Source organism: Diprion similis, chromosome 10 (assembly GCF_021155765.1).
Source record: "Diprion similis isolate iyDipSimi1 chromosome 10, iyDipSimi1.1, whole genome shotgun sequence".
In the NCBI taxonomy this organism is placed as follows: Eukaryota; Metazoa; Arthropoda; class Insecta; order Hymenoptera; family Diprionidae; genus Diprion; species Diprion similis.
The window spans coordinates 13,996,684-14,023,307 of record NC_060114.1 but is presented as its reverse complement, the minus strand read 5'-3'; the positions used below and the strand labels follow the sequence as shown (position 1 = coordinate 14,023,307).

The 26,624-nt window shown below is 41.2% G+C and overlaps 1 protein-coding gene across 2 annotated transcripts; it reads left to right on the top strand.

Annotated features, from left to right (window-relative positions):
* The first annotated feature begins 1,630 nt into the window (after nucleotides 1-1,630).
* Nucleotides 1,631-26,609, top strand: LOC124411325 (homeobox protein orthopedia-like). Of its 2 annotated transcripts, none has more exons than XM_046890409.1 (5): nucleotides 1,631-2,070; nucleotides 5,545-5,726; nucleotides 18,558-18,741; nucleotides 19,370-19,549; nucleotides 26,191-26,609. In XM_046890409.1, exons 1-5 carry the CDS (start codon nucleotides 2,025-2,027, stop codon nucleotides 26,499-26,501), a joined length of 903 nt encoding a protein of 300 aa, XP_046746365.1. In that variant the 5' UTR covers nucleotides 1,631-2,024; the 3' UTR covers nucleotides 26,502-26,609. The 2 variants fall into 2 exon arrangements, with proteins under 2 accessions (XP_046746365.1, XP_046746366.1); XM_046890410.1 differs by lacking the exon at nucleotides 1,631-2,070 and adding an exon at nucleotides 5,159-5,373.
* The last annotated feature ends 15 nt before the right edge of the window (nucleotides 26,610-26,624 follow it).

The window sequence follows — 26,624 nt, the reverse complement described above, 5'->3', positions numbered from 1 at the left end:
ATATAAAATTTAGCTACTGTAAAACAAATTATCTATGCCCTGATTTACTGTTTAACGAATGTTTAAAGAGTCGTCGGTAACCGCAAGACGTGTGTGCACCTTTACGATGGATGAATTATACCCTGTACAGCGCGAGATCGCAGACGACGGAAGTTTCGATTATGATGATATGGGGCAGGCAAAGATAAAGATGAAGAGGAAGAGGAAGAGAAAATTCACGCGAGACGTCGAGTAAAAATGGTATTGAATTAAAACGTCGTTGAAAATAAAAGACAGTAGAATCCATTCCGGGCATCAGCGGCAGAAGCAAAAGCAAAAGCAAAAGCAAACGCAGAAGCAGAAGCAGCACCAGCGGCGGCAGCAGCTCACGGAGCCATAAAAATAAAATTTCAATAAATCTTCGCGGGAGAATCTAGTGGGGAAAGCAAGAGGCGGGCTGCCTGCCCATTGGATACCCGCGCCCGGAGGCTACGCCTACACAGAAAACAGAGATACCCTCATCCCCTAGATAAACGCGTCCTTCTCACCCTCACCCTCGCCTTCTCCTTCTCCTTCTCCTTCTTCTTCTCCTTTTCCTTCTCTCTTCTTTCCTCCCGCACCCGGCTATGTCTGATCTCAACACTGTAGCCCTGCACTCCCAACGCGACTCTCTCTTTACCCTGAAATATAAGAGACGAAGACAAAAATTGCAAGTTTCTTTTCGCTGTGTATAGAGTGCCAACAGCAGACCTGAAAGAATCTTTGGAAACTTTCTTTATCTTCTTATTCGTCCGTGACTGTTTGTTTTTTTTTTTTTTTTTTTTTTCATTTTTCTATTTTCTTTTCTCCACTTTATAGCATTTTGTGCTTGCAATTTGACATTTTTTATTCTACAATAGCAATAAAGACGCAGTAATACTTAATCGATTCAATTCAGAGTCAATTCATTGATGTACAATTGGTCAGACTTACTTCGCGGTCAATAGGATGAACGAGTGCTAGTGATAATCTCGCCAAACATTGAAAAAGATGAAAAAGAATCTCGAAACTCGGTTGTGGATTATCTGTGTTTCAAGAAACATCCACTAATCCATGGCTGCGCAAGTACTTTAAACGCTAAATAATCATGAATGTCTACAAGAAGCCTGGCATAAATCATACAAAAGCAACGCTATCCGATGGTGTAGATTTCTGATCGCATATCTTGAAAGGATTCGAATATCGTTGGATCTGGAAATGAATTTTCATCGCTCTATCGAAGAACATAAGCAAACCAAGAACACGACTTCTGATCAATTCCTAGAATCATAAGAATCTATCAACTTGGTATACAAATATACTAAACCAATACCAATAAAATCTTTGTACACTAGTACCATTCCATAGCAACCGTTAACAAAGAGTGTTATAGTCGCATGATGAAAATAAAAATGTTGACCCCCAGCTTGTAGTCGAGGACGTGAATCAGGGGTGAATATTGAGAGTGCATAGAGTACCAACCCGGGCGTACTTCTCGTGTGCAGAAGTGTGTATATGAATAATATGTTTTCGTTGTACCATAGTCGTGAAAGGTAGGTAGGTAGGTATAAGGTATAAGGTATAAGGTATAAGGTGGGGAACGCAGAGGATCGTCGTCGAGGTAGTCACGGCGAGGTCGGAAACTCGCGATTTAATATCCCGCCCACAACCTGGGGATCGTCTACGTGGGGGATAAGAGGCGGGGGCGAATGGTCGTCTTGGTGGGAGTCGGAGGGCCGATATGGCAGTCGACGGGCAGTCCGCTGTCTGCCTTTCAAAGGCTCGGGCCGGTTATCGATGAGAGTGTATCGTCAGGGCGCAATAAATCGACGACGACGACGACGACGAGAGTTTATCTGAGTAAATTATTGCGTCAAAAGTCCGAGCCCCATACCATAAAATACAACCGATAAAAGTCGCGCGGTGTCCCTTAACGGGGATCAAATATCATTCTGACGTTCGTTAAAGGAAACAGTGTTACAATTGAAGATACCTCGACCAGGATTGAGTTTCGCTCCTGGGAAGGCATGCTCAACAACATCTCCACCGGCGGCTCCATACACGGAATCCCCGGTAAATTCACCACCAGATAAATTGTCTCTAAAATTTTATTTACCGTTGAAACTCTTTTTATCATCCCCTTATAAGACACGTTCGTCTCCCCGTCATTCGTCGTTCTATAAATTCATCTTAGTCTTTTTCTTCTACTTCTGCTTCTTCTTATTCCAACCCAAGAGAACGAAACCTGCAAACGATTCGAATTCCCCTGGGACCGTTTCACTCGCGATACCTCGAGTCACCTCTCGAGGACACGAAGAGGATCGAAAAACTCAAATCCATCGAGTGAAAGAGAAATGAAGTAGAAACAGAGGAACCTCGAAACGGTGTGACATTTGATTCGGGAAGCCGTAAACGCGTGGATGTCCAATTATAAGACTATAAATGTATATTCACATGTGTCTGGAGTATCGAGATTCTTTTTCATCTATGAATACACGTTCTACATGGTAAACCACCGTAGAAGAAAAGTGTATCGCGGTGAAAGTTTCGCCGAATCAATTTCATTGATGAAATAAGAGAAACATAGAACATGGTCAGTATAGTATCTACTTAATACCGCATACTGTCGTCAAATCTTCGATGATCTTGAAATTAAGATGTGGAATAAAGTGCGTCGTCGTTTATCAAGTACACAAGTAAGGCAGATGAAAAATATTCCATGCGTTCAAATCACCGAGAAATATCGTACAAGTACGTTTCATTATCAATTCAATGCCAAAGCGATGTTCATCCGTGATTCCATACCTTGGTTGTCGAGAAAGAGGAACAATTCTAACCGTCAAACCGATCAGTGAAAAATGATCTGCGAATTTGACTGATCAGGGATTAAGATAAGAACAGTTTTGAAACAATCATTGCGGTAACTTTAACATTGGTCTGACTTTGTTGGTCTACTTATCCGATGTTAAAATTCGACATTCAACATGAGTATCAAAAATCGTAAATCCAAGAAAAATCCAAACGTGAGATAGATTTCTGCAAAGCATTATCAAACGCACGTGGTGTGTTTTTCTACGGGTCCATCCAATTCCCTCCACAGTGCCGTGAGCTCGTGGGTCTGATAAGCGTAATTAACTTAACTCACTCAGATTAAATTAGCCGAGAAGTTAAGGAACCAGTAGAGTTGCTCGACCTCGAGCCAGACACACCTCACAGTCAGCCGTCGGCTGGTTCTCCGTCGGATGTGTCCTACGGTTAACATCGCTTGGACTACTCGCGCTTTCATCGATACTTTTTTTCACCTTTAATCCAACTTTAGATCTTCTCAACCGGTACCCATCAGTCAAGTCTCATTTTTCCAGAAACTTAATTATCAAAACCGCGTGTGCCCTAATCGACCCCAACGTTGTGTAAAAAAAATATATCACAACACAGTAAAAGGTGCGACGACGATTGAACGGATGCAAACGAACGGTTTCATACCTGCTGAAACCACCGCGTGACATTTGACCCGTGAGGAATAGTTCTCACCACGATAGTATAGAAATGGTGTAAAAACTGGAAAGTAGTAGCGATTCGTGTGTTCGTAGAACACGGTGAAGATGGATACACAAGAGGAAGCGCGTCGATGAAAGGCATCGGCGTGTCGGTGTCTAATTAGTATTCTTAGACGCTACTTAAACAAGTCTACTGTGAGTTAAAGTTTGGTTAGAGTCCTTTTATTTGATTTAAAACTTCTTCACTTCGGGTATTATATACCCGCCGCGTATGCACACATATCGTCTACCATACGCTCAAGATCACACACTAGACGACTGGCTTAACCATGCCGGTTGCCCCGCTGCTGCTGCTGCTGCTGCTGCTGCTGCTGCTGAGGGTGCTGCACTCCTATGTGCATTTATGCCTCGGCTACTTGCTGCTACCATGCGACACTCCTCCTCTACCTCCGAGTGAAAGAAAATTACATGCCGGGCGTAACGCGGTGCATAAGATGATGTTGAAGATCCGATTCCCAACTTCACACTTCCACCGTACAACAATGATATACCCTGAGTGATTTCACGACGATGTTTTCTACCCCTTTTCGCACGTCACTCCCGCAGCATTCAGCAAAATACGATTTCGGATGAAGGTACTATCCCTGCGGTAATAATGACCGATGGGTTTAAAAGGCGGGCCGAACATTCGGCGGTATAATAAAGAAGGTTTGCACCCGCCAATAAAATTCGTATAAAACCATCAGAGATGACCGTAAAAATAAAACAGGAATAAAGAGGCGAGTTGTAAACTCGGTTCTCATTGATACCGTCTCTATATATATACACCCGTGGTTTAGTGAGTCGGTACACCCTCCGGGGTGGTCCGTGTCCCTATCTACGATATATAATCTCAAACTTTATACACACCGACCGCGCTTTTAGCGTAACACCGGTAGCCGGTCGGGTCGACTGTGTGGAGTACGTTAGAAAATCATAAGCAGAAATGGAAACGACTCGCAGTGGTAAAGATAAAGTGCCTTGCGGATGCTTACGTGATCGTTTTAGTCCGAGTATCATATATAAGCATACATAAAAGTCAATTTCTGCTGGTTATTTGCAAATGTACCCCATATATATATATGTACATATATGCTCTAGCTATACTAACTAGTTCATTGCGTAATAAGCATACTTATGGTGCAACGGTAGGCAGGTTCAAGAGTCGTGCCTGTGAGCGAGGAACACACTCCGAGAGGACGAGCCGAGTGTCGGGGGTACGTGGGGATGGAGAAATGTGTGGTGGTATTTGTTCGCCTAGAAGCAGAGGCCGGTGACGATTCTAACACCTCGATGCTAAGTGACCAACCGGCGTTCGTGCGTCTCCTCCCCGTCGTCGTCGGGTGTACCCGTAGCTCTGGGTGCGCGGACGACTCGCTCCTTAGCCGCTTGGACTGCACGTAGGAGCTACTGCTCCTATACAAATTTAAACTGCACCAGCATCAGCGGTAAAGAGGATGAGAAGAGCAAAAGGCAGGAGGAAAATATCGGGAACAAACTGCGCGACGACGGAGGGACGGAGGATGAAAGGGATCAGCAAAAACTGCGCGTAAAACCAAACATGCACTGCAGTGCGGTGGAGTAAAGGAGGAGGAGGAGTGGAACGGAGTCTAAAATCACGAGCAAATGTAACGCTGGATAAGGAGAAAGGAGTCGCTGCACCATTTCGGCCACTTTGTAGCCTGAAGTCCTCCTTTTCACCCTCCGTAGGAATATAAGATCTCAGGCGCACCTTCGCAAGCAAGACTCGAACCGATTCTTGGGGGGTGAAGTTAAGTGACTTCAGCTCTTCGACGGATTGTATTAACGATGCCTGGATCAGACGCGTTCATCATTGACGGTGTGTGTAGCGATGGTCTCGTTCTCTTGTACGAGTGTCCCATTCCTAATCATAACGGTATTCCTTCCATCCGCGACTCTCCGTTTCGTTCTTTTCTCTCACTTGGTCCTTCCGGAGATGTGCAGTGGACGATGCACTGAATGACCCCGACCCGGTGCTTCATGATTTCAGGAAACTCGGGGTCGATCGGTCAAGGTGACGACAAACCGGCGAAGCAGAAACGGCATCGGACGAGGTTCACACCGGCGCAGCTCAACGAGCTGGAAAGGTGTTTCAGCAAAACTCACTACCCCGACATATTCATGCGGGAAGAAATCGCAATGAGAATCGGCCTGACGGAAAGCCGCGTTCAAGTAAGTTCCACCAGAAGTACTACTATTACTACTTTTTCTTCTTCTTCTTCTTCATCTTCTTCTTCAATGTCGGTTGTTCCATCCCATCATGCACCGTTAAAATTTATACCATTGTCCTAAACGGTAGCGTCACGAGCAGCTAATCAGTCGGTAAACGATGCTCAGCCGGTATAAATTCCTGCAAGCCGACATGCAGCTACGTGTAGGTATAAGGAGTTTAAGGGAGTTGTTTGAGAATCAATTGCGAGGCCTAATGTGGCTTTTTGGATTAAACTGATACGACGAAACTTGCGAGTTGCTAAGCCCTCCGACGAATGCTCTACGGGGGGTTGAATTTTCCCAACCACCATACTGCCACGCCAGCATTATATTATCTTCATAAAGGGAAAAACGTGCGCAGAAACGCGTAGATGGTCTCGCGTTATATTCGTGTACGAAGGGAATTAGCAAAGGAAAATCTAAACTCAACCATCCATCCCTCTCTCATTTCGTTCATCCCCGTCTGGGCAAACCTGTTCAAACACATCAATGAAAATTTTTTCACATTTAACATGCGTGCTGTAGAATGTTCGGAAAATTTATCCGGAATGAATAAAAGCGATTATCGGTTGTACAATTTGATTACGACCCTGACGATTGATCGAGTTAAAAACGATTAACTTCTGCAGGTATTTCATTTGTGAAAGGAAATTTGCCGACCAACCCGATATTGGCTTTTTCACTCATTTCATGTTTGTCCGAAGCGTCGTTTTTCGATCGAAAGAAACCGTTCATTGAAAGGGCGGAAAATCGCGGGGGTTCGTAAAAAGTGGACCTCCGTTTTTTGAGCCGCCCGGCACGTCGGGAAAAACGCCGGACTAATAGAATATCATGAAAATTTTATCTCCTGCTCGAACCGTCAGTCAACCAACGTGTGCCGTCTGCATATAAAATGAGGGTGGAGGCGTGCGCTGTGCGAATTCCACTCGCTTATAGCATGAAAACTGACAGACTCGGGCAAAAGTGTGAGATGATATTTTTATACGAATCCCTCAATCGTCAAGACTTTTTCAATTATTATTAAAAAATTTTCTTCTTACTTTATATATCATAAATTAGATATGCATATTAGGGTGGCGCAAAGAAACCGACTATTTTTGTTTTTTTTTGGATTCTCGTATGACAAAATGTTAGTTTTTAATGTTTTAAGAGCCCACGCCAAAGGACAGTTCAAAAAAAAAATTTTACAGAGGTCGCTCCACATTTTTTAAAACGTCAGAAATCGTCAAAAATCGATTTTTTTTAAATTTGTTTTCTCGTTACGGTATAATTTTATAGACAAAAAAAATAAGTTTCCGAAAGTTTCAGTTGGAAATTTGAATTTTGAAAGCTCGCTCATAATTTTTTTTCAATTTTTTGGTGCATTTCTTTAGATCTTTTCGAGCGACCTTTTAATATTCATATTAAAATTTCATATATTTTTTTTCTTTAATTCAGTAAGAAAGAATCGATAACAATACACCACGACATGAATTAAAAATCAAACAAAATACTGAAAATATAATTTTTTTAATTTAATTTTTTTGACGATTTTTGACATTTAAAAAAATTTTGAGCGACCTCTTAAATTTTTTTTTTAAGCTGTCCTTTGGAGTAGGCTCTCAAAACATCAAAAACGAACATTTTGTCAAACGAGACTCATAAAAAAAAAATATTCGGTTTTTTTGCGCCACCCTAATGGATATATATTGACAATATTTTTGACCATTTTGAAGACCTGTTAATAACTCATGTTTAACGCCTGTTCGCCTAACTAATTAACTAATTGAGATACATGCTTGACAACGTAATGAACCTGAAGATTAGTATTGTAGTTATAATCGGGAAATTTCGTATTTCCCGCGGTTGTAATGGAGGCGGAAACTGCGGTATGTGACTCCGTAAATTAAAGAAATTTCAAACTGCATTTTTAACAGTTGTTTTCAAAATGTTTCTGTACTTATTTTTGAGTTTCCCCGAGTTATAAATTATAGCACTAAATCGCTTCTAATGATAATAATTCTGATAAAGTTTTAATGTTTACGGCTAAATTTTATTGTATTTCTGAATTGACTAGAAGGATATTCTGTTCAAAGTGTTTTATGAGTTTCTTGTACCACGATTGATAGGAAAACGCTCGTGAGAGTCAATCTGAAGAGACTAAAAGTTTTGGGACCAGTAAAAAGAAGAAAAAAAATCTGTTCGATAATTACATACGATTAAAAAAATTGAACGATATAGCAAAAATCGTGAACATTTTTTTCTAAGATCTGTATCGATAAAAAAAATCGTTCCCAACGAATTCTTACTCGCTGTAACAAAAAATGTTGAAGTTTCATTCAGAAGATAAAACAACTTCGATTTCTCTGCTCATCGACTGCCGATCTTGAGATATTTCAATCGTTTATATTATCCATCCAAATTGATCAACACTTCAATCACAGAAAACATTCCGCAATTAATATCCTCCCGCTAAAACATTGTCAAACATTAATTTATCAACGTGAAAATGAATAATTCGCTGATCCAGCAAATTCCGCCCTTAATCAAAGTCATCAAGAATCATCCCTCGAGAATAATAAGAGATTTTGCAAGGTGCTACTCACAAACTCTCAGAGTTCTATCTGTCGCAACAAATTTTATATCAATCTCTGTATCGCCACTAAAATTTGTTGCTCGAGTAAATAATTTTTATTAATTCATTAATCTTTCCGTAATCACCTAAACATAATCATAACTATATACAATTCAATGCTACTATAATTTCTCAGTAAATGCAGGCAAAAAAAAAAGCAAAAATTCGTCAAGACGTTTCAACCCCTCCTAAATATTTGTATACATATACATACCATATAGGTATATTATTATCTCACCCCCTCCACATTCCCTACCTTCCGGCACTCAACTTATAGATAGACAAAGAGCAAGGAACAAAATGAAAGTCGTCCTCGGCGTAGCGGCAGCCGTTCGGTGAATTCAAATTGTCGAAATGTAATTGAAAGAGAATTTCCATCGAGTTCTACGCGCATATATACATGCGGAATTCACCCCCCATACATATAGACGTAAACCCATACAGCGACCCGCGGGTATGTACACACATAGATGGGAGGCAGGGTTGGGTAGGCAGGCCGTCGTTTTCCACAGTTTCCATGGGAACGTGTACCTGAAGCACGCCGAGGGTTGAGCGGCCAATCGGTAGACGCGAAAGGCGCCGGCGCCGAGCGTCGCGACGCTATCGAGCGCCGCTATCAAAGGCTACTTCTTCGCTCTCCATTGCCAGGTCGTAAATATCCTTAACCTGGGAGGGGGTGTACATTTTTTTTTCCTTTTTTTTTCACATATATATATATATATAAAAAAATATAGACAATAACATTTTCCCTTTTTTTGTTTTTTACAAATTTCGGTTCGAACGTGGGACGCGGAGGATATAATTTTTTCGAAAATTTTATTGCCATGCAGCGGGAAACAGAAGACGAGAAAGCAAAACAGACGTGTTTGGAAAATCTGGGTAGAAAAAAAAAAAAAAAAAAAAAAACAGAGTAAAAGAATTTATCGGCATATTAGACTGACGAAATATTTTTTTATTCCCACCAAATGTATCTCGTTTTATGGAATTCACGTATTGAATCATCCGAAACTTGCGTAACGGTGAAAATCAGTTTCGATTCAAGCCTTCGCTCGAGTCGCAAGAATTGACGCTGAAAAAATTCTATCTCAATCGAATTGTCATTTTTCACTTGCAGCCCGGTCACTGGTACCGAGTAAAGTGTAAGGAAAAAAAAAAGAGACTTGAAAAATTCAACAGAAAATTTCGTGGGTTCGATCGCGTCAGCAACGTGCGCACGGGTATACAAAAGCTCGGGCTCTGTACACAGAAAATGCATTATCGGCTAACTTGCGCGTGATCAATAATTCAGAGATTAGAAATAACCGACCAGCTTGAAATCCGAGGAGAGGGAAAAAACGAATGATTAAATAAAAATGAGGAGTGGATGCATAAAACAACGGGGGTAAAAAAAAACAGAGGAGGTGACGGTTGCAAAAAAATTAAAATAAAAACTCGCACGTGAATATACGTATATAATACATATATATATATATATATATATATATATATATATATATATACCTAAATACAATACGCGGGAAATTTGAATCGCTGAGATATAATTGACGTATACATTATGGTGGTCGTTAAATGGTTTGTTTTTTTTTTTTGGGGGGGGGGGGGGGCGTGGATCGGCTTTAAATGTATAAAAAAAAAAAAAAAAAAAAAATCTCTAATACTTTCAGATTTTTATTTCGAGCCCAGAGTCTGCCTGCTGGCCATGTTTTTTGTGCTTAATTTTTGAGAATCAGAATGGAATTCCCTGCACATCTTCTTTCAATCCAATCGAAAATAAGGACGATTCGAAATTCAATGAATATTAAAACAAAAAAAGTATAAAACACGATGTCGTATAGCTTGAAAACTGATTAAAAAATCTTACGAAGGAGTGAGAATGAAAGTGTAAAAAAAAATTAGAGATCGATTTCTTCTACAACATTTAGATTCAATTTATGCGACCATCGAAAATGATCTTCGATTTAACGACGAGCCTAGTATATATATATATATACACATACAACAACTACGCACCGACGAAATTCGATAGCGAATATCTATGCTTATAGTTTTCGCGAAATTTTAATTACGATTGGAAAAACTAGTTTTCGCAGTTTCAGTACCTGAAAGTGTTAGTTAATTAACCGTAGTGGAAGCTTTTTACCGAAGCGATGATAGCCGATTTAATTCCAACTTTAATTGCTAAGTAAGGATCGATTAAACCCTGCGCTCAATTGTCGGTACTGTACAACGGCGTTAGAAACTGTACGTGACATTACATTATACCTATACACACACACACACACGCATACGAATCCGCGAATAAAATTTTGTGTCTACAGCGTCGAGCGTTGGATAGCCATTCGCATCTCTAACCGTCTACAATAAGCTCGGCAGAACGACGCCAGTTAACATTTGGTTAAGTTAACTACCGATTAAGTTAAGTGCGCAGGTAACTGCTGGACGGATCTCGTTCGTAGACGGGGGTTGGCACGCCGAATGCTGGTCTATGTCCCTTCGATTACCTACACCCGAGCACCACCCTGAGCCAATTTCATTAAGATCGACCCGGAAAGTATTGAACCGATCTTAAAATCGAGAGGGATTAAATCTAAAAATCCTAAACTACAGATATTGTGCGGAAGTGTCGCTGAATTTTTAACGTGAAATTATAACTTTTGAATTTATGCTCGAATTATCAATTTTCGATAAAAAAAAAAGACGAGAAATTCAAACTCTTGACTTTGCCAACTTTTTGATTTTGGAGAAACTATGAATACTTTGAACACCTGGACTGGCTCTGAAAGCTTGATCAGTGTTCAGACGAAATTACAATCAGTATTGATGAGGGGTTAAGAATGTCCTAATTTGTAACGATTTAAAATAAATTTAAAACACTGATCAGACCGATAATGCAATAAGAAAATAACAATAAAAAAAAAAAAAAAAAAAAAAAAAACACGATTCGAATCTTTCTCCAAAAATGTTAATAAATTCGAAAATCGTACAAGTGTTCTTATTTTTTTTTTTTTTTATTTTTTATTTTTTTTTTGTTAATAAAATTTCCTCACTCGTAAAAGAAAGTAAAAGATTCACAAAAAAAAAAAACTTGTCTCGTTTCTGCAAAGTTCCCTAAAATCGCAGTGTGTATCGGAATTTCATCGATTATATAAAGTTTCTATAAACGCACAACGTTATTATACAAAGGTGGCAATAAGTATGATCACGAGGGATTTAAAGTATCTGGGTAAAGAGAACTAGAGAGATGCGATCCCTCGCCGAGTCATATACGTCACTTGTCCGTTCCCCCGGGATTCGGCAATGACACCATTCCCCCGGATCCCTTGGGATGCTTTTGAAAGCAATACTTTGTAGACGGAGTCAGTCGGACTCCGTTGACTTCTGTGCCGAATTCCCAGCGCATATGCGCGACTCTCCTCTTCATCCGTATACATGCCCACTCGATCTTCCCTCTTCGGGAAAAAATTTATACACTGTGATTACTTTCCGTTTCCATCGCGCGACAAGCGTGTTTTTGTATATGTCCATTAACGCGTTTGACTTCCGGCTAACTTGTTTGCGCTCTAAAACAAAATGCGAGTTCGCATTCTATACACGAATCATGTGACAATGACTGGCGATGCAATTAACCAACCTACGTGAGAGATTGAGAGTCATTGTCACATAATTCGTGTATAGAATGCGAACTCGCATTTTGTTTCAAAGCGCAAACAAGTTAGCCGTAAGCCAGAGGCGATAATTACACATTATTGTTCAAGGGAGTATCATTTACGTAGCACCTATGTTCTAGGGTAAAAAATTAGAATAAGAGAAAAGTATTTGGATAATGATTCCGACATTTTTTTTTTTTTTTTTTTTCTTTTGTTGTTTCTTCCATTATTTCTAGTTCTAATTAAATACCCTTCCCGCCAAAAATGAGGCGTTGTTTTTTCGTTGTTTATCTTCGACTTGTTATATATATATATGCATATGCATATATATATATATATACATAAGGCGTATGAGATTGCGGAAGCTCGCGTTTTAAGAGAGGGTGAATTTTAATGCGGTATAAATATACATAGGGCACGATATTGGCCCTTACATGTCGTCGACTGAAACTATACTGAGGGGTGGGGGATGAAAAGGGGGGTCGGGGGCACAGGGTGGTTGGCTCAATGGACAAACTGTGTTGCCACAGCATCCCGGGAGAATTGGATCATCCGAAGCCCATTCCACCGTATCATATCAACCCCCTCCCTCCCCCCGCCGCCGACGCCACCGTCTCCACCCCCACCCCCAAACCCTCGACTCTCTCGCGGAGCCTCGTCATTTTATAAATCCCGACGTATTAATGGGCTCGTGGTTTGAAAATAAGGCGACGGGACCAGCGATAAACACGACAATTCGAAAATGTACACTTTTGAAGGCTAACGTAGTACAAGGAGAAGACAGAATAGAGAAAAAAGAAATGAGATTGTATAACGATGAGAAGGAAAAATATAAAGAAAACGAACGATGAATCAGGATGGAGCAATTTTTTCAACATAAAAATTTTATATTCTTTACCGGAATTCCAGGATAGAAGTGTGACGATGAAAAAAGCAAAATGCAAAAAGGATGTAACGCTTAATACACCATATACATTTATACACAGCGAATGGTTTTCAGAGATTTTATGCAGATGAGGTTGAACATAGAAATATCAACGTAACGAAATGTTGATAGAAAAGATTACTATTCTGCAATTTTAAAATGACTTCCAAAAATTTGTGTTTCCAAAATATGGAAGTTAAAGTTAAAGCTTACTGAATTTCAAACAATTCTAAATTTGCGATATAATAACGATATTTCTAACCACGCATCGTTACAATCACGTTTCCGTCACTCAATTCAATATGATGCCCTGATTTCGGCATTCCGAATGTCCCATGAAACCGCACACCTGCAAACCTTCTGGAAACCATACAACCAATTCCTATGATCAAGGGATAGTTCACCATCTTATTCCCAAGAGACATTATAGCTGCTGTATACCCACGTGCATGTCTATTGCAAGCATCGTTTTCCGCTGTTTATACATATCCGCGGTGAGGTTAATTCCATGCAGCGAGAAATTTCGGTTTAACCGGTAGTTACGACTAATTTCACGACGCACGGAGTGTAAGCACTAAGTCAGAGATATTGCCAACGTAAAATAATAATAAAACGTAAAGGGATCAAGTTTAACCGGCAACCGAGTAATACGGAACCACGTGTATACTGTATCGTATATACATATAACAGCTGGCACGTCCTTAAAACGCTCACTGAATTCGTACTGACAATCAGACAAAAACTTCTCTATCGTTTGATCATCATTCGCAGTGATGACACCGATTTTCTACGAGGTTTTTAAAGTCAAATTTCAATCTGGCTACAGTTTAAAGTTTGAATATATGTGATAAAAACGGAATCGTCACTGAATCGGAATTTTCTAAATACACTCAAGATCGGTAAAGAATATCTATACCGATTAAATTGTAATCTCGTATTATTCCAACGCAAATTTATAATCGAAAATATCAACCATTTTGGACGAAAAAATTTAATCAATTTACTTTTTCCTTCTTCGCATATATACAGGACTGAAAATGTCGAATGAAACGTGTCAATTTTTTTACAGTTTCCGCAGATCTACCTCAAAATATATTTCATATTCTGAAAGATCAGTATTTTTCACGCTAAAACAAAACGTTAGATTTATTTGGAAAAGATGAGGTTCTAAAAATTCAAAGAAAAACGTTGGATTCAAAAGTACGATAACATAAACATGTTTCTTGTAAACCCTGAAATCTGAAAATTGAAGGACTGTCGTATCTCAGTCTACATTATCTATATCGTATCAAAATGACAGCAAAACTCAGTCCAAGAATTGATGGATCGATCCGTATATTCCCTTTTTATTTTCGTTCTTACTCCTGTTGTTCTTGTTCATTTTCGTTGTGAAATCCGAGAAAAGGACGAATATCAAAACACGCGACGCGTACCCATAATACAGTTAGAGTGAAAGTAACGTGAGGAGAAGAATAGAATAAATTTCCCACCAAAATAGCGTCGTCTGAAAATAGAAAAAGAAGACACAGTCGCCATTTTACGGTTCTAGGATAAATTTAATTTGGACAGCTATTTATCCTTCCTTATCTTGGAAGGTCCTGCAGGATATAGTATGGTTCCAGGGAGAGTTTCGCGAGACCCCGGGAGTCCCCGGGGGTGGTCTGGGTAATGCGCCTCGGCCAGTACCTCACCGCCTCCTCTCCCCCCTCCCCCCCCCCCTCGAAGATCTCCCGCCTGCCATCATCAATCAGACCACGAGAGTCGGTGGGCGTCGCGTGATTCGCACCCTTTGCTTTGTTCGCTTGGCTGCATACCGCCGGAAAATTTATTTATAAAAAAGCAGCAACAATCGTGTGTTAGAAAAAAAGTTCAATTTCCGGGCATAAAATTTTACCGACTGGACTGTGAAAGAGATCAAAGGACTTTGATCAAATATTTTAACACGTACTATCAGAATCAATGGAGTCGAGGGTCGCTTCATACGTACGTGGTCAAGTACCTACACTCCAATCCTTGTATGTGTCTATCATGTGGATTCTTCGAAGTTGAAAAACCGCTGTGGTGATGATCCTTTGTCTCGCAGTGCAATTGCAAAGTATTAAATTTCCATGAAAATACCACGAAGCTGAAATATCCTGTTGAAACACTCGATGCAGTCTGTTCACCTGATTCCAATTAGACTAAAACCGAGACTCCAGAATACCTAATTACTCTGTAAATGTGAAAATTTTCGATCATAGACCTCCTGCGAATCCGGTCCAGCAGAAGGTCCCATTCCGAAACCCGATTTCGATCCCATACAAAAGCGGACTTTCGGTATCCCGCACCAACACAGGTATATATGGTCGTATATCTCCCGAGGGTGCCGAGCTCCAGATCCTCCCGCTTGCGTTGATGGCTCGATCAATTTATATCAACGCCCGCTGAACCTCCTTTACGAGTCCCTCCCCCCATTCGCCTCTGCCGTTTCTCCCTTCTCGACATGGGCCGCGAGCAGCCTCGATCCTCCCCAACGTTCGAGGTAACCGTCTAAACTTATCCTACTCGAATCCGTTAAGCGATTGCTTGGAAAGCTCGCGTCTCTCTCCTCGGCGTCCTATCGAAAAATGAATAGAAAAAACGCGAGAGAGGTTATAAACAGTTTCGTCCGAGATCCCAAAAGCGATGTGGCAGTGATTTTAGTCCAGGTGTTTCACCTTTCCAAGTGCGGCTGGCTGGCAGACGCAGCTGTCCAATCGACGCGTGCGCTGGCCTAATCGGTGGATGATTGATCAATTTTTAAAAAGCAATATTCGTAATTGACTCAATATACACGTATATTCGTGCACAGACATACCTTGTATTTTGGACCCGAGGGAAGATCGGGATCCGCAGGGTTGTACCCTTCTCGGGTACAACGTCGTTAGTCATCGAAAGGTGCGCGCCTCAACCTACGCCCGAATCGATACACACCCGGTTGTACCTACAGACAAAGTTACTGGAGTCCTCGGACCCAGACCCACCTGGGTAGTTCCAAAGTTGTCGATCACGTTCAACTGCGTCTAACCGATGGTCAATCTCATTGACGGCCATTGATTATAGCTGAGAGGAAAAAGATGTACCCTAGGTGGTGTACAGGCTTCAGAATTGGCATAAAACAATCGGTTGCATTCGTTCCAGGTATCAGATGTTTGGATTCGAAAAATGGAACACGATCAGGTGACTCCGCATTTGAGTATAGAGGGTAAAGAGAAGTTGGGAGTAAAAAGCGGCAAGAAGCTTCTCGATCAATTGAGCCACGCCACCCCGCCTTCCGCTCCTTTCCATTAGGTTGTTCACGAGGCGGATAACTTCGGGGTTGTAGGTACACAACGCGTTGGCTTTTAGTCGGTGTTCGCGCGTGAAATCAGTGCAACCGCACCCACCCTGCTCTGCGGTAGAGGTGGCGGCCAGAGAGAAAGAGGGAAAGAGAGAGAGAGAGAGTAGAAGGCAGGCGGATCGGGCGGGTGAGAGAAAGAAGGAACCCCAGGGTGCCTAGCTGCTGGGGTGCGGGATCGCGCCTCACGCATCCTAATACGCAAGACTAACCGCTCGGTCGTTCCCAGTCGACCCCTGACCCCCGCCCGCCACAATATCACTTCCTAAAAGTCAGCAGGTCCGCATGAAGGGGAGAGAAAAAGAGAAGGAAGAAAAAACAACCCTTAATGAATCTTTGCGTATACGGTGAACCGGAAAGGTTAAATTCGATTGAAACTGGTTGAATTGGACAACTTCCGAACACAGTTATAGTGAGGCTAGCTAAGCGAAATCATTCAGCTTGTTCCAAAAAATTTATTTCATTAACTCATACTGATGGTTAGATAGAGAGAGATGAGAATCTGTTCTCCTACCGTTTCTACTACCAAACGTTAGTTTCGGAATTGTTTTTTGGATACGTTCGATCCAGAACACTCTTAAGACATAGAATAAAGACACACGTGGAGAATGAATTTCGTAAACTCTTTCTCAGTCAGAGTAACTTTACTTGTTAGTACCTACAACCTAATGTAAAGTTATTCAATACCGACCATTTTTTTAAGATTCCGGCTACAAATGTCAAGATTCGGTATCCAATCCATCACTAGCCTGTTTGAAACGCCATTACCAAATCAGTTCTAAACGTGACAGTATTTCTGGTGTTAAGATCAAACTTCAAACACTTCATCGAGCATTTAGAAAAATTGCCGACTCACCGAAAAGGGTAAATTTCACAAATTGTATAGATACGAGTAACACCCTTAGAAAAATTTCAGTACATCGTCACAACTTCCTCGAAGATGGTCGTTCACACAACGAATGGTGTAAAGAATAGCCCAGGGATACGAGCAGGGATGTCGACGGCGGAAGTGAACGGTTCAACGGGATACAGCGTCGGTTCCCATATATCCAATTAGCCGTGGGTAATCCTATCGCAACCCCCCCAAACATATATACCAACCTTAGCCGGTGGTAATGCCGTGCTGTGGTACTAATTTACGACTTTACATACGAGCGAAACTGTCCATTCCTGCAGTAGCAGAACTGCCTCGGAAGTAACTCGCCACCCTGCGGAATCTGCGATATGGGTTTTCAGCCACCCTTTCCGCTCTTCTCATGTCTGATTGCACCACTCATCGACGTAAGTTCACGTCTAGTATGTCGGGTCCAGACTTGGTCAGCCAACGTTTTGTTCAGACCAATGGTGTCGCCGATATGGGGGATGGGGTTCTCGGAGAACGTAGACCGGCTTTGCATGCGATATCAATAAATCAAGTCCGCCGGCTTTCAGGGGTCGAGGGTGGTTCGGGGTGGCCGAAATCAACCGCGGCTTCGCCACCGCCGCACACCCGATACATCATCTATTATTTACAACCGCATATTACACCCGCTAGTGTATGCATATCGATATTTGTACCTATATCTACGTATAACGTGAAAACGAATATCATGGTGGAATGCCACCGTATATAGCAAATCTTCGTTTAGATTTCGAGAGAAAAAGTTCTCGACAGAAACGCTCAATACCAAGCGACACGTTGAGATTTCCGTTTTCTTCGTTCACTTCCGTTCTATATCTAATATTATACAATTGCAACCACTGACTCGAGAATGGTTGAATTCAAAACCCTTGAACATCAGGACTCTCAACTGTTGTACGATTTCTCGTTAAAACGCATGTTCGTCAGGTCTGAAACTACTTTTGAACAACAGTTTATGAATCACCCACTAATTCCGCCTTCACTGCAATCCGAATAATTATCTACCCAAAGTTCTGATCGATCTTGAATTTCCGCTATCGCTGAGTTTTGGTACAGTGACTGATGAGTGTTAATCAGTGAGACATCATGGTGTTTGGTACAGTTACTCACGTGTAACCTCAAGTTCACCATTTCGTTAGCTTACCAAATTTTATTCACTTGTCATTATTACTTCATTTAAAACTTGAATCTACTATCAAGCTTGATAGATCAAAGTCTCAAATATAAGCAAAGCGTGAAGAATTAAAACTTAGGATTGTTACCGAGTATCGACTGACAATGATAAAAAAAAAAACAATAAAAAATAAAAACTAAAAAAAGTGAAAGCCTACTATTTAACGGTGTTTTCAGGTATGGTTTCAAAACCGTCGGGCAAAATGGAAGAAACGAAAGAAAACCACGAACGTCTTCAGGTCACCAGGATCGTTGCTGCCGTCCCACGGACTGCCGCCATTCGGGGCGATGAGTTCTGCCGAACTCTGCGGGGCCACCGGGATGTTCCACGCACCTACGGATCGATGGGGAATGGGCCCGGGTCAGTAAAAACACAAAAAACCAACTCATTAAGTCCAAACCACGAGTCGATGTCCGCATCTCCGATTTATCCCATTCCTACAAATATGCATCCCGTCTTAATTAGTTCTGTGCGATTAATCGATTAATCGATGATTTTGCTTAACGATTTTCCGATAAATCGATTAATCGGAAAAACCATGAATCGATTAATCGCAGAGCATTAATCTTAATTCACTTAGAAACAGTACACTTGTCCACACCGATTCTGAGACAGATAATTTTTTTCGACAAATCGATCACGTTGGCAATGTTTTAAACATAACATAACCCGTGACAGTCAAATTATTTACTATCGGGTTAGAGTCTACGGCCATGGGTTGTGTTACGTTTACAAAGATTGATCCTGTTTCTCATTCGACCGACGGTGGCGCTGCGAGTTAATTTTCCAGAACGATCGTAACCGACTTGTCCAAGAACTTAGCCGTCTCAGAATCACTGCGGACAAGTGTACGTCCAAAAAAGAAACTGGTAAAATGAAATATATTGCCAAAAAAACGTAATAAATACTAAGAACAATCAAACGAAAAAGGGGCATCGCCGCGCCTAGGCCAATGGCAATAACTACAACGATCACTGATTTCCCGCAGGACTCGGGCAGCTGGGTCAAAGCGGGATGGGGATGGGCGGTTTTGGCCAAAGTCTGGGTCAGCTAGGCCAACAAGGCGGCGGTGGTCTGGGCACGTCGCTCGGTCTGGGCAACGCTGGTCTCCCAATAAGCAGTCCGTCGCAAACGGTCTACCAGGCTAGCTACGGTCTAAACTCCCTTGGTAGGTATATCCACCTTAATTTTAATAACAACAAGTAACAGGTATTTGCGTAAGAAACTTCGCCATGTTCAGCGAAATTTGCACTGCACTGGCCCTTTCGGTACCATTCGCTCGCTTCTTTGTGGAAGGTTGAATTTCTCTCCATTATCGTTTACTGTTAATCGACTTTTTGTCTCAAGCTTTTCGTTTTCATTTTTCGAAAATTCTACTATGGAATCATAAGACGTGAATTATCGCTGGATAATAAACGAATTATCAACTGCAAGCATTGATAATTTGCATAGCTAATTCTAGCAAAAGAAGCCAGCACCCAATGGAGATGAATAGATTTAAAGCATTCGTTTGATTTTCGATTGATTATAAGTTCCGAAAGTCGAGAACTTGAGGAAATTAAATCGTTTTGTACACGTTCATATCTCTATCTACGAACGTTCGTCATTTTAAATGAATAACATTGAAACAATAGCTATCCAACAAGGTTTCGAGTTAGAAAATTTACCTACAACCACGTACCTACTTTCTGGAAAACAAAAACCATCAATTTCCCAGTTTCATCGTTTTTCTTACTAATCGTCAACTATTTCTTTCAATTCCATTTTCTTCATTATTCATCAAACTTTCTACCGTCCTTCATACTTTGCCTTGGTACATCTATAAGGCCCAATATCTCCATCTCGACCTGAGCTAAAGTCGTACAGCGAAGCAAAACGTGAAAAATCTTAACTGCCGAGTCAAGGGGGCAAGGGGGAAGATACAGAGAGAGAAAGAGAGAGAGAGAGGGGGGGGGGGGGGGGTTGGCTACACCGCGGCGTAATGGTAAGCACACAGCCGGAGAGACCTCGCACCTAGGTGCGATCGCCTTGAGGTCTGACTGTGCAAACATACGGACCCAACTTTACGTTTCTGTCTCAAATTCTTGAACTCTCGAATTCTCAAATCACCACTCAAAGATTCTCTCGCGCGCTTCATATACTCCAGCATATGTACACATCATATATATCCATACATAAAGATACATATGTCGTATAGATATATATGTATATATATATATATATATATACACACATTGTTGCATTTTTTTTCTCAAAAATTTTACATAACCGCAGTAGGTATATATATATAGATATATATGCGGTGTATGCACGCATTTGCATACCTACACGCTGTATGCAACCAACAACGCCTCTAACACAAATTCGAAATTGAAAATGAGTTGGGCAATTGATCAGAGACCCGTTACAATCATTCACTGACGAAAACGAAAACAAAAAAAAAAAATCTACACACCGTACCAATCGATTCAAGGATGACGACGTGTATGAATACCGACGTGCAGAAGATTCCTTGAAAGGATCTAAAAAAATATATATACATTCATCTAGACGTGATTGGTATATATATATATTTACCGGGCAATTGCAACGTTGCCATTCTTAATATTATGTTGTAATACAAATATCGACTGTAAATATTTACTTATCATTCGATTATACACCTGCATGTATATACAGCTGAAAAAAAAAAAAATAACTAGCTCCTTTGGCCCCGGTAAAATCAACATGCATTTCCCAAAAATCCTGACTCGATTGGAATGGTACATCAAAATTTGTTGATCAATTATAGTAGAATGTGACGAGTTACTTTTTCAAAAATACTTTCCTTTCTTCGCTATTCTACAAGTCTATATTAATTACCGCATGTGCCTAACATACAAATTAATAGTTAATATAATTATCCTTAGTTTCAGAAATCAAACAAAATCTAGATTGAGAAAAATTTCAAATTTCCAACCAACGTATTTTTTTTTATCGGAAACAAGGACTCGGGAATGTAAAACGGCCTGTAAAACTGTGCTGACATTCGTATACTTGTGTATATATATATATATATATATATATACGTAAACTGTAATAGATGCGATATGTGGTGTATATATATATATAGTACACGTACATCACATGTCATGAGACAGAGGTATCGTACCAATTACCACTCGTTAGAGTGTGCAATGTGCATGGACACCTACAAGTATACACATATACATATATACATACATATACCGTATGTATAATACGTATTTGCATGATGCACGAACAATTTGACCGTGACAATTAAAAATCCTTTCCAATAAAACCGAATCAATTATAGTGAACTCGGTCACTTACAGTCTCTCGAATTTTCGATCCTACATGAACGCTTGCTACCTATTACATTTCATAAAAAGCGATCAAGAGATAATTTATAGGGTAAATTTCTATCATAATTAAATCTGTAAAATGATCTGCCCTCAAAATAATTAATCTACGTAATTATAAGTGTTAAAATCAGAGTGTCATTTCAAATTTGTCCAATAACGGATTTTGTCCAGAATGAAACTCAGGTGAGAACTCCGCGAGCGCAATCTTGTAAGGATGATTGGGGGTTCCCCGTGGATTCAGAGGTTCGAATCGGAGCTAAATAACGAAACGGTACGGTCGCGCGACAGCAACGTTTTAAATCGTCTAACACACCGTGTCGCACAGAAGCGAAAGCAAAAGCGCTGCAGATATAAGCAAATAGGCACAAGCATTATACATAAGCGCGTGATGAAGAGGTTAGGAAAGTATAGTCGAGGCTTATAGATATGTGCACGCAAGGTGAGGAAGTACGTGTAAGAAGATGGTGGAAAGTGGGAGGGTGAGAGGCGAGGCGAGGCGAGACGAGGATCGGTGCGAGACGTGGCACCCGCCTTTACGCAGCGCTCGGTAACTCGGTGAGCAAACAGTTTTTAGAGCGGGTCTTATTTTTCGTTTTTCAACGATGATTAGCACTCCCTGGACGATGAGACGACCGGGCAAACCGAAGCAACGCGACGAGACGCGGGGAAATATTCCGAGCGCTCGTTCCCGGTTCCTTGCGCCGATTGTATCGACTCTCTACCGATGCAAACAAGACTCTATGAGGTGTGAATTAAGACATTTCAAAGTGCCGAGTATAGGCAGGCAGGCAGCAAGGCAGGCAGGCAGGCAGGCAGGCAACCACGGTAGTCGGCACTTCGAGTTATTATACATACGAACCGACGTTCATACGTAAATAAGCATAAGACATGCCGGTCTACCTGCATTTCTGATCCATACCTATGAAATCTTTCATTTTACTCGCCCGCTTGCTCGTCATTCGATTTGTAGACTTCACGGCATTATGCAGTCTATGATGTAACTATAAATGCAACATTTTTTGCAGGTCACTGTACAGTAATATTCAATAATGCTTTAAGCTTTCGGCTAACTTGTTTTCGGTCCGAAATAAAACGCGAGTTTCATTCTATACGAATTGTGTGACAATGACTGGCGATGCGGTCGACGTGAGTGATTGGGAGTCGTTGCCACGTGATTTGTATAGAATCGAACTCGCATTTTGTTTCGCATTGAAAACAAGTTAGTCCGAAGGTTCAGGCATTTCGGGATAGCAAAATTTTTCGACCAGTCAGTTACGTCGGCAATGCAGATTCAGCCCGTAGTGGCCAACGTAACCGACTTTTCGTAAAAAGTTAGCCGTTTCATAATCTATTTTCCCAGGTGTACGATTTATGGGAATTTTTTAATTCGACTTTCAATTGGTTCAATTACCTAATTCGCAATTAATAAAATCCAACTTTGAACAAGTTTTCGATTTAATTGTTTTAAAAACTTGTCAATATAATTCATTGTTTGAAAATTTGAACTTACGTAGATGATCGACGCACCCGGGAACATGATTTCCGTGTATAAGGGATGAATGTGTCCACAACTGATATCAAGATGACTGAAACAGAAAAGTAAAAATTTTACTCGAATAAAATTTAAAAAATCCAGAATTCCCTGATCTTTTCTTACAAAACTTACAATTAGAAAATGTTTGGTAGCTTTCATAACCAAAAGCTCCGGAAATTGTGCAATTTCAACATATAAATTTGAATTAAAAATCACATAGTATTGCTCCGTTTCACACAAATAAATAGAAATTTCTCATCCGAGATAAAATTTTGGTACGTCGGTACTCGGTACATGAAAGCTGAAAAGTGATCTGAATTTCAATCTTTGCAAAATATTCTGAAAGGCAGATACGGGAGTGAAAAAAAATAGTCAACTATCGTTGGAATTCAATATTTCCTAGAAAAAGAAAAAATACAATACCCGTAAAAATTCTGACTTGTCAATTTGTAATCCTGAACATGACAGAGACAAAAACTGTACGTTATCCGTGGTGTAAGAACTTAGGTATACGGTTAATTGTCTTCGTCTTGACGTAAAAGAAATCATCGCCGTCCTTTCAAAAGCCAAATTGAAAAAGATTGGGCAAGGGTAAACAGAAATTGTGTAAAAATCCATCCACACGGCAAAAAGAAACTTCTATTGTCCGGGTCCCAATTGAATTTCGGAATTCCAAGAAACTAGCAAAAGCGCGGACTATTCATTTATACAATCTTGTGAGAATCGCGCCTGCAGCTCTTTCGGTATATTCTTATTCATTAAAATCGCGAGAAGTTGAGTCACGGAAGTCCATGAGTGACTAATATCCACCAGGGAAGGTATCGTCACGTGGTTCTGGTTGGGTGAAACTTGTTGGATACAAAAAAAATCCAGAATTTCGATGCAGTATCTTCGGCCACCATCTGGAATTTATGCTTTAATTTTTCGTTGTCAAACAACTCGGTCATTTTTAAATTTTGACTAAAAATCGTCACAACCAACCCCATAAAAGATTAAATTCTCTACCACTTCGTTGTTGACAATTTTTTATCTTCGATCGATAAAATCAAGATGGCAGCTGAGGCTGCTTCGGAATCTGCTTGATTTCCGGATGAAGACCACTAAAAACCCCCCAACGATTGTGAAAATAAAATTTTGATATCCAAAAATTGCAATTTCGAGTCTATTTTTTGTACATAGCGTTATGGGGCTTATGGGGCCCGAAACAGATGAGCGTAGGCCTGCGGTATCGTGCCGGCGGGTTGCCTTCGGCTACCGCGAGCATCATAAAATCATTTTCACGGGCCCATTCAACGCCGGTGGGCCCGATCGCCCCCACAAGGTGTTTACGACTGCTGCTGTTGCTGCCGTAGTGCAGAGCCGCATAATCAACCCTTCCTAAAACCCCATAAGCGCAGCCGTCGCTAGAGACGCTGCAAGTGTGGAGTAGATATGCATCCTCAAGAGCTACCTAAGCTTCCTGGACACGCGAAGTGGGATGTTCCTGGATATACGCGTCGTTTTTACACGTTGTTTATACAGGATACGACTTCGCGGAGATCGTCCTGCATGCGGCGTACGGATGAATCGGTTTTCCCTTTTTTTTCATCGTTTTTTCTCAGCTCATGTCTTCTTTTTGCTTTTTAAGAGAAGCTCTAAAAGCTGACCCAGGTAGCTAGTCGCCTTTGTACGATGTTTCTCAGCTCCTTCTGCTTTGCTGTTTTATACTACCGGGTATAATATTCATTTTATCCGCTTTAATTCCAAGAATACAGCGGTGATGAAAAGAAATTTTTTTCTTTTTTGAAAGTTAGCAGGTGGTATGGAAAGTGAACTTTTTTTTGTTCTTGCATGAATCAGTGTTTTTCAACAATTTTGAAGCAATTTGAAGCGTAGTGTCGATACCCAAAGCTTTCGTTTATTAAATCTAATCATGTGGGATTTTCACATTTTCAAAAAGATCGTTGTACCTAACGTCACTGTAAGAAATTTGGTGTTCAAATTGGTCGTTTAAACTATTCGGTATGATGCCACTCGGCGGTGATGAAACACACATTTTGAGCCCAGTCCCATGAGATTTTATGGTGAAATGACGAAATGGCAACTAATCTAGTTTTCGATTACGAAGAACACCGAAATCTCATTTTGGCGACATTTGTTACCGACCTTTCATGCATGCCGGTAATTTTTTACCGACATTACACGCATACATTACCGACATGCGAGTAATGTCGGTAACAAATGTCGCCAAAATGAGATTTCGGTGATCTTCGTAATCAAAAACCAGATCAGCTGCCATTTCGTCGTTTCACCATAAAATCTCATGGGACTGGGCTAAAAATGTGTGTTTCATTACCGCCGAGTGGCGTCATACCCAATAGGTCGATCCATTCAGTGCAACTGTGAAAATTTGGCCAATTTCTGTGAGTGGTAACCAATCTGTAAAATTTTTTTTCAGAATTTTAAAAAAGTAATAAGACGCTCCACTTTTTGCCAAAATAAGGCATTAACTGCCAAAGTTTCACTCTGATCGCTTGAACGGTATAGGAGATTTGTATCCCCGCGTTTTTGAGGTGTACAACGGGTCTTTATAACACCTTAATGTTGCGCAAGCTCAGGTGACAGTAAAAACAAATGACATTCAACTTAGCCTGTAAGACTAGAATTTCACGAGATGCAAAAACTAGTAACAGCAGTAGCAGCAGCAGCAGCAGCAGCATTTCCCACCATCCAAGCACTCCGATTGGTCAACTAAGGTTAGGTTAGGTTAGATTATTCAACCAATCAGAATGCTTGGATGGTGTTCAACGCTTCTGCTCTACTAATTTTTGCTGCTCATGAAATTCCAGCCAAAATATCGACTGCAGCATCCTCTGAAACGGAACCGTCACCCACCCTCACTAACCCTTGGATCATTCGCATTGATTACAGGGGGTGTTCACGTCTCGGCGTCCCGAGGTTCCCCACCTGGGAGTTCGTCGGTCGGCGGTGGTCAACCGGGCAGCTTGGGTCCCGGTTTAAACTGCGGTCAGGGTTCCCCGGGGGCAGCTTCCGGCGGTGGAGTATCCTGCGTCGGTACGGACGGAAGCGGCGAGGCAACCGACTGGCGGGGCGCTCATAGCATCGCGGCGTTGCGACGCCGGGCGTCGGACGCCTCCCAGCAGCAGTACAGCCCCCAGCCTCCACCCCCGGGACCCCCTCAGTACACCGGCCACGATCTCGAGTACAGTTCAGTATACTAAGGGCGGATCTCCCGCCCCCATATGGCCCAGGATTTTTACTCGCTTGCTGCTCTCGTTTATACTTCCTCGAATTATTTTTACCCCTTTTGAATTGACATTTTGACTTTGTTTTATTTCGTTTCT